General features: G+C 47.0%; 1 protein-coding gene across 1 annotated transcript in view; it reads left to right on the top strand.

The window, feature by feature from the left end:
* The first annotated feature begins 5,011 nt into the window (after window positions 1–5,011).
* Window positions 5,012–9,259, top strand: part of SDHB (succinate dehydrogenase complex, subunit B, iron sulfur (Ip)) — a 26,353-nt gene continuing 22,105 nt past the window's right edge. Inside the window, exon 1 of the mRNA XM_008582905.1 lies at window positions 5,012–5,225. Within this exon, the coding sequence (XP_008581127.1) occupies window positions 5,154–5,225 (72 nt within the window). The 5' untranslated portion in view covers window positions 5,012–5,153. The remainder of the gene's footprint in view (window positions 5,226–9,259) is intronic.

Below are 9,259 nucleotides of genomic sequence, written 5' to 3'. Positions count from 1 at the left end.
ATCAGCTTCACAGACAGTAGTAAAACTGACCATCTAGTGACTTAGCATAAGAGAGAGAGCTTCTCTGAGAATAAGAATAGGCAACGTTGAGATGGTGGCCGGAGGAGATCTGGGCCAGGTGGCCAGTTGATGTTTTGATTTGCCAGCTATGTCTATTCCAATTCTGGGAGACTGTTTTTATCTCCTCTTCTTCCTAGAGCCCCACAGTGTCTAATTATGCTGTTCTCTAGAAGAAAAATACCATGGCCAGAGAGCTAGGGTATACTTGGAAGAACCCAGGTATTTGCAAATCTCACAGTGGTGGCAGGCCTGCCTGCACTGATCCACAGAAGGGACTCCTGCTGCTGAAGGCAGAGAAGGAGGCTTTGTCACCCGCCATGATTCAGCCCCCAGCCTTTCAGTGGGAGTCCCCTGCTTGCCCCCTCCACCCTCACCCTCCCTATAGGTCAGAGGGCTGGACCAGGTGGAGGCCTGGGCTGTGGTGGTTGATGGATCTTCCCCATCTCTTTCTTCCTCCATTCCTGTCCACCCAGGCTCTCTCCTTCCTTCCTCACTGGTCCCTGAAGATGCACCAACCCCCTTGATGAATCCTAAAATTTTGTTAATGCTAATAACTACAGGGAAACAAACAAGGTTAGCAAGATACATGGAGAAGTTACCAAAAAAAAAAAAAAGTAGTAAAAGGAAGAGTAGTTTCTGGTCTCCACCAGGATAAAAAGGAACCAGAACGATTGTACCTTGTTCCTCTTTACTGACTCAGTCTTCTTGTTTTTCTTGGAGAATACTGTGCCTACTTAAAATTTTGACATTTTATTCATCATGAATTTTTTTCATTTTTTTAATATTGCATTAAAATATTGTTTGTCTTGATGTGCAAGGAGGGGGTAAAAGTGTAATGCCTTCCAAATTGAGAAGGTACTTTGAGACCAAAGAAGGAAGCAGGCAGGTCCATTCAGTAATCGAGATATCTATTAATTGAGGTGACTTACAGACAGGAAAACTGGATGCAGTGAAGAATCAGACATCAGCAAATGAGAGCTCTGATTCTCTGAGGTTGGACAATGTTTATATAGCAAAGTCCCTGTTACTAGAAATAACTTCAAGGAAATATCTTAAGAAAAATAAGTTGATAGCATCATTCACCAGGTGTTTTTGTGATTCATGAGGCAGGGTGTCTTGTGATCTTAGTGTTCAGACCACTGACCCCACCTGCTATAATAAATCAGTCACTTTCTGAAACCCATGTTTCTTTCACAGCTTGTCCTAAGGTTGAGGTGGAATTGGTCAGTGAAGCAAAGGAATGAGGTTAAGCAGGAGTCAACATCGCAAGCAGGGCACAAAATAGCACTGGTTTTGTTCATCCTCTAACACTTGATTACCGAGTTTTTTGGCCCTCTTAAATTTTGTGCCCAAAGTGAGCACCACACTCTCCTCACCCTATTGCTGGCCCTAAGAATTGGAGCTGCCTGAATCTTCACTGAGCTCCTCTCCAATCACCCACCCCCAAGCCCCAATCTCTCCTTTCACATCCTACAGGGTAGACTGGGACAGCTCATCCTCTGTTTTTATTTATTCCTTCATTCAACCAACCAACATTGACTGTATACCTACTGTGTGCTAGGTCCCAAGCTAGGCACTTTGGAAACTAAGGTAAATTCATTTATTTATTAAATATTTATTGGCCACCTGCTATGTGCTGATCACTGTGCCTGGCTCTGGGAATACAACAGTGAAAAAGACAGACATAGTTCTTGACCTTTGGCATGAGAGGTTCTGACAATAAATATATTCATAAAAAATTAAAAACAAACTTGCAGATAGCAATAAGTTCTGTGAAGAAAATGAAATAGAGTAAATGCGCCAAGCCCTCAAAATGCCCACAGTCTGGGAAGACAGACATATAAATGGGTAATTGTTAAACCAGGTGTTATGGGCATTGATGGTAAGTACAGAGGATATTTTGATGGGGGTGGTCAAGGAGTGATTTGCTAAGGGAGGAGAAAGTTGGAGCTGAATCTTCAACGATGACAAGTCATCCACATGAAAAAAGGAAGAAAGGACATTCCAGATCCAAGACATGGAAATGAGCAAGGGCACAGAGGTGCAAGATACATGGGAATGAGGAGGGAAAAACAGAGACAGGTGAGACTGGTGGAGCCCTAGCATGGGCCTGGAGGCCTTGGAGGCTGTGGTGGGAACTGGTGATTGAGCGGATGTGGAAGGGGAGAAGAATCAAGGATGGCACCAGGTTTCTAGCTTGGAGATTGGGTAGACAGTGGTGCCGATAAGAGTAGGAGTGTAAACTCCTCGGGGGATATGTGCAGTTTAAGACCAATTGGGTTTTAGAGGGGATGGGGACACCCAGATGGGGATGCCCAGGAGACAGCTGGATAAAGAGAGAGGATCAGCCAGAGGGTTAAGAGAGCAACGGCCCATGGGTCAAGGGCTAATGAAATACTAAATTTTAGATGAGAAGGCCCCATAGTCCCACTGCAGGGATCAACTTGGGCAAAATGGGCTTTTCTCAGAGGCAAATAAATCTCCTAGTCAATAAAATCATCTGCTATTTCTCCCTGAATCCAACCCTTCTGAGCCCTCTGGCTGTGGGGAAATCATCCAGGTCACCCTAAATTACAAGACAATAGAATACAGTTAATTGTACAAATGACACTTGATTTGGTTTTAATTTTTAATTCTGGACTTGATTTCCAGCCCTTGGAGAAAAAAGAGCTCCTAAAGCAAAATTCCCTCCCAAAGTTGCTCGAGAGTCTGTAAAATAGGGAGTTATTCCAACCCAGAAGGTTTGCTATGAGGACTAAATGAGACTGTCTACATAAACACATTTATAAGTGATGGCATTCTGTATAAACATAAATTATCTAGCAGACTGTCTGGTGAAAAGCAATATGCCTCTCTCTAGATGAATGGAAACAAACCAGAAAACCTAGGGTCTTACACAAGGACACCTTGGGGAGTTATGTCAGGAACAGACCATAAAAATCTCTAAGTCCTTCTGCAGCTGTGCCTTTCTGCCAAAGTTCAGGGCGGAGGTACAGCCGCCCAGGAATTTATTCCTCCATAACTTTGAGCTACCCAAATCCCCATGAAGCCCAGGAATGATGTGACTGCAGGGCGCGTGGGTCTGTTGGCACCAAGAGCCCCTCCATAAATCAAGGTCTCACTTCTGCTGGCCTCAGACTGCTTTTTCCAAGGTGACCCAGGCAAACTAAAAGCTTAGTTGTTTATCTAGGGATGGATCTTCCTTGGAGATGAAAAAATCCTAAAAATGCCAAGAGGACCAGTGGTCTAGAAATATGTCCCTTGGCGAGCGAGAACATTGTTCCTTCGTCTCAGAAGACAATTCAATATGGAGGAGCTAGAGGGAAAATGACAGTCTTCCTATGATTTCAGCCAATTTGGGTGGCCCAAGAGGCCCCTTGGGGCAGACTGGACCAGGACCTTATTCCAGGGCTGGGTCAACCCCAGAGAAAACGCAAGGTGACCTCAGCCTCGTCACCAGTTACTCCAAGGCAGCCATGTGAATCATAGAACCTTAGATCAGCTGGCCCACCACCCCAATGATTCAGACAAGGCAACTACAGGCCAAAGATAAGAAGGGACTTTTCCAAGATTCAAGGTTAGTAACAGGGGTCCAGGCCTCACTACTCACCCCTTCAGTGAGGCTACACTGCCGGTTCCAGCCGAGGACTCCAGAAACAGCCCCAACCCATCGATTTGTCTGGCCATCTTAATTTCTCCAGTAGTGTCTAAACGAGCTGTGAGTGTGGAAACCAAAGTCTATAAAAAGGTGTCCTTCATATGTTAAAAATGGTGCGCAGAGAGTTAAAAACATCACTCCTGAGAAACAGAGGGACCTGCCAAGTTAATGACCTACATCAACACCCGGGGTGATCTAAGAAAGCAAGTGACTTGGAGGACCGAGACCACACCTGCCTAACGTAATCAAGTCCCCAGAGAGAGGCAGGTTCTAAGAGGACCCACGGAGGTGACCCACGGAGGTTGGAAAAAGCAGCCGAGATGACTGAAACGGAAACTTAGGGGCGGCTGGTTAGCTCAGTTGGTTAGAGCGCAGCCTCATAATACCAAGGTCATGGGTTCGGATCCCCGTACCGACCAGCCGCCAAAAAAAGAAAGAAAACTTAAAAAAAACAAAACAAAAAATGCTCGCTCGCTCACAGGACTGTTGTGGGGGTTAAGTGAGATGATGGATCGTCATGTTTGGTTTGCAAAGTAGAAATGGTCTCTGATGCTAAATGTCGAGTGAAGCCACCACGGACTGGGCTCCCTTCTCTGTGCACACGTGTCCTCTGCAGACCAGAGTTCACGGTGTTTAACTGTCCGCTTACTTGCCCATCTCCACCATCACAGAGTCAATTCAGCGAGGGCAGTGACTGCCTCGTTTGGTCGCTCGCTGCAGCAGCCCAGCGCCCGACGCCTGCCACATAGGAGGTGCGCCACATATTTATGCATAAATGAATGACACCCTTGGCGGTCACCTTTGAAATCACCTCAGTTCATTCACCAACCGTCCCGATTTGCCCGGGACTCTCAGTGCTAAAACCTGGGTAGTCTCGGGCAAACCGCTCTATGTGTGACAGAAATGTCTGGCTAAAGCCACTAAGCGTCAGAGATGAGTGATAAGACTGACATTTTCGGGACCGGCCTGTGGCTCACTTGGGAGAGCGTGGTGCTGACACCACCAAGTCAAGGGTTAAGATCCCCTTACTGGTCATCTTTAAAAAAAAAAAAAAAGACTGATATTTTCAGGAAGAAAGTGGTTAAACTAGGGTCAAGAACACGGACTGAATGGCTCCGCCCCCTCTTGCTCTTAGCCCCACCCCCTTCGGGCCGCCCTCCCTCTCAGACTCTTCCCCCTTCCTCTGGGAAGGTCACCTTAGGAACGGGGGAGTCAAGTGGGCATGCGCCACGTTGACCGCGACTGCGCACGCTCGCTTTGACTGACTCCGCCTTCCCTCCGCCCATTCGGGAAACCGGAAGCCGCCTCCCACTCGGCGGCTCCTACGCGGCTAGCGGGTCCTCGGTGGACGCAGGCTCGGCGCCGCGATGTTCCATGGGACGCCGGCGGAGAACGACCTCAGGGTAAAGGGGTGGGGCTGACGTCCGTAGCCAAGATGGCGGCGGCGGTCGCACTCTCCTTGAGGCGCCGGTTCCCGGCCACAGCCCTTGGCGGAGCCTGCCTGCAGGTGAGCCCCGGGGCCAAGGGAGCGAGGGGGCATGAGAGTCACGGAGACTGCGTGGAGCTGCGCGGGCCATGGAGGCTGAAGGAGCCCAGGGCGAGGCCTGAGGGCGGGGGAGGATCCCCTGCGCAGTGCTTGGGTTTTGGCTCGGAGTTGCCTGGCGTTTGTCCTTCCACGCCTCGCCGCAGCCTGAGAGTTAGTCAGGGCGGAGGCGGTGCTTTAGCGGTAAGAGAAAAAGTCCAAAGAGGGGACTTGAGTTACTCAAAGTCACGTACAAGCAAGTGACGGTTGGAACCGGAATTCGAATCCGAACCTTTGGGCTCCAGGCCCTTTTTCTGCCACCAAACTGTCGCTTCTGTGGGAAAGGAAAGTCCTGCGGGGTGCGAGGGGTGGGAGCCGAGAAGCGAGGTCACTCCTCCCGGTGCAAGGCTGTACCGGGATTGGTAAGGAAAGGACGTGTGCATTGTTGGGGACAGGGCAAGGGAAGAGAGACGGAGGGAAATGCCCCAGCCCCCGGAACATCTGGCCATCTCCCCTGGTGGGGAGCGGCGGGAAAGACTGGGTTCCTTAAAGCAGTGTCACCCAGATTCACACTAGTTTCCTTTTGGTGTCCCTGACTGTAAAGAGCGCATAATAATGCCGAACGCATAGACTTGGCGTGGCATGGCATAGGTACAGAGCTTGGCGCTGTTCTTATTTATACTACAGTGATAGGTTCTCCAACATCCTTTGTATCGTCAGGAAACTACACACTTCTGATCTGCATTCTAAATGGTAACTTTTATTTTATTTTATTTTTTTAAAGATGACCAGTAAGGGGATCTTAACCCTTGGCTTGGTGTTGTCAGCACCACGCTCAGCCATTGAGCTAACCGTCCATTCCTATATAGGATCCTAACCTGTGCCCTTGGTGCCATCAGCACCGCACTCTCCCGAGTGAGGCACAGGCCGGCCCTTAAATGGTAACTTTTAGAAGGGAAAGGGAAATTACCGTTGCATATGTAAGGGACTAAGGATTTACAAATTCCTTTTGACTTTGTTTCCTCTTCTGGTCTCCTCAACAACCCCTTTAAGGTGGTCAAGCAGGGATGCTTACCTCCTTTTTAGAGAGTTGAAAACTGAGGCCCCAGAAAGAAAATTTTTATACTTCCTCAGAATATCACAGTCAAGAACCCATAGATCCGGAATAGTTGTTTGACAAATTCCTAAAAAACTCCTTAGCACAGATCTTGGCCTGTGGTCAGTGTACAAGAAATATTAGTTCCTCTCTTCCTCTTGCACTTACTGGAGATATTGCTCATCTAAAGTACCTGCTGTGGCTGCATAACACAGTACATATTGTTTGCTCTAATCCTAGCTCTCTCCAACATGCTGTATATGAACCTGGAGGAATCATTCACTCTCTGCATCATTCTTTCTGAAAAGGGGAAATAAGGGAAGAGGACAGCATACCAGAGCCTCAAGCTGATTGTCCTCTAGACGTTAAATTGGTGATTGGTAATGACCTTGTTTACCAGTTCCTTTTATAGTTGTTGAGCGAGCAGTTAAGTTGTTAAAGTGAGAGTGAGTTCTAAAGCTCAGGCCTCTCTTCCAAGAATGAAGTAGAATAGGCTGGCTTCATGGGTCAGTGTTATAATTCCAGGCGAGGCCTTTGCAGGGCCTCCTGAGGGCAAGGGAAATAGAGGACACTCCCTTCCCCCTTCCGCCCCCACAGGAACGTACATTCATACCCACAAAAGAATCCAGTAATGAATTTTGGGTTACCTGTGGGTTATATTGGGGTTCAGGTTCTGAATTCCTTTTATGCATATAGACAGCACCATTGCTGAACTACAATTCTGCCTTTAAGTATTTAACTGCAGTATATTAACTGTTGTTTGTGTTGCCTTATTTCTTCATCTAGACTATGAACTCCTTCAGGGAAAGGACTTACTTACAGTTGTGCGTTTCATTGCTCCTGTCATGGGCAGGGCTTACGATACTTCTCTGCCAATCAGAATAATGCAAAGGCTGATAATGTTGCCAATATTGAAAAGCAGAAATTATTTCCTGGGCTATGCCAGGAGCTTGACCCTCCAGTTATCTCATTAGGTCGATATTAATAATACCCATCCCTTTACAAAGGAGGGAATAGAATCAGAGGTTAAGTAATTTGCCGAAGAACACACAGAAGGTGGTAGAGCTTGGATTTGAACCAAATATTAATAATACCCATCCCTTTACAAAGGAGGGAATAGAATCAGAGGTTAAGTAATTTGCCAAAGAACACACAGAAGGTGGTAGAGCTTGGATTTGAACCAATGCCACTGACACACTTCAGAACCAAGCCTGCACCTTTTGTTTTACTCAGGTTTATCTTCATACAGACCTCCTTGCCTTCCTCCTTTCCATTTCCCCACCTTCCTCTCCTGCCTCCAAACTCTTATCTGTTCTATCTAGCTCCAAGCCTACTCCCTGAGGAAGCTTTCCTAGAGGAATAACAACCAGCCTTCAGCACCATCCAGAATTCACCCTTCTGCTCAGTCCAGTTGAGTCTAATTGTTAATAACCTTGCTTAAATTATTAACTGTGAAGTTAATCTTATCCTAAGAGTTCTTAGAAATGTAGTCTCTGCCTTGAATACTCATTAGTCTGATTAAGGTAGAAATGCTTTTGAAGGGCCATTTTCCATTGTGAATATTCAGTATAAATTGTTGGACAGGTTAACAAGGGAATAAAACCTCACACTTTCGCCCAGCTCCCTGCCTCTGCCCACATGTTCCCTTTTCTTCCTGTTACTGTGGGAGAACTAGCAACGCTTCTCTGGCCAGCCCTCATACCTAGATCCCATTCTTTCTCACTTATTCAAGGGAACTCCTCCAGTAATTCTCCCCTCTCCTCTGCACTGTCATTTTGTCCCTCTCTATTGGGTCATTATCCTCAGCATACAAGCATGCAGTCATTTCTCAAATCTTTTAAAAAAAATACATATGTAGCTACCCACCCGTTTATCTACTCATCTTTATAGGAGAACTTCTCAAAAGAGATGTTTAAATTCACTGTCCAAAATTCATCTCCTCCCATTTTTTCTTGAACCTATCCCAGCCAGGCTTTTCGCTGAAACTGCTCATATCAGAGTCACCAGTGACCTTCGCTATGTTAAATCCAGTAGTCAGCTCTCAGTTCTCATGATACTTTTCTCTGAAGCATTTGTCACTGTAGCGCTCTCCCTTCTCCAAACACTTTTTTTACCTGGCTTCCAGGACATTCCAGTCTCCAAGCTTTCCTCTTTGTTTCTATCTTTTGCTGATTTCGCCTCATCACCCCAACCTCTAAAAATTGGGCTCAGTCCTTAGGCCTCTTCTTTATTGATATACCCTTGGGCTTTAGATACCATCTATCTGTATCTGCTAATAACTCTCAGATTTGTCTCTAGCCCAGACCTGGCCCCAGATCTCCAGAATCAGATGGCTACCCAATTACATTCTCAAATCTCCACATGGATGTCTAATACCACATCTTAAACTTTGCTTGCCTAAAACCAAAATCCTGACTCATGTCCCCCCACTCTCACCCCCTCCCCCCACCACACACACACACACCAACTTTCTCCTCCCATCTCAGCTGATGGCCACTCCATCCTTCATATTGCTCGGATCAAAAACTTCACCCTAATCCTGGGCCGGCCCGGTGGCGCACTGGAGAGTGCGTCGCTTGGGAGCGCAGCGGCGCTCCCGCCGAGGGTTCGGATCCCATGTGGAGACCGGTTCCCGCTCACTGGCTGAGCGTGGTGCGGGCGCAACACCGAGGGTTGCGATCCCGTTGCCGGTCAGTAAAAAAGACAAAAAAAAAAGGAAAAAAAAAAACTTCACCCTAATCCTAACCCTCATTCTCACACCCAATCCGAGGGTTGCGATCCCGTTGCCGGTCAGTAAAAAAGACAAAAAAAAAGGAAAAAAAAAAACTTCACCCTAATCCTAACCCTCATTCTCACACCCAGTCTTTGAGCAAATCCTGTCAGTTCTATCTTAAAATAAACTAACCACTTCTCACCACCTCCC

The sequence above is a fragment of the Galeopterus variegatus genome, unplaced genomic scaffold, assembly GCF_000696425.1.
Source record: "Galeopterus variegatus unplaced genomic scaffold, G_variegatus-3.0.2 Scaffold2757, whole genome shotgun sequence".
Taxonomy (NCBI): domain Eukaryota; kingdom Metazoa; phylum Chordata; class Mammalia; order Dermoptera; family Cynocephalidae; genus Galeopterus; species Galeopterus variegatus.
The sequence above is the reverse complement of the archived record's forward strand: the minus strand, read 5'-3'. Positions and strand labels throughout refer to the sequence as shown.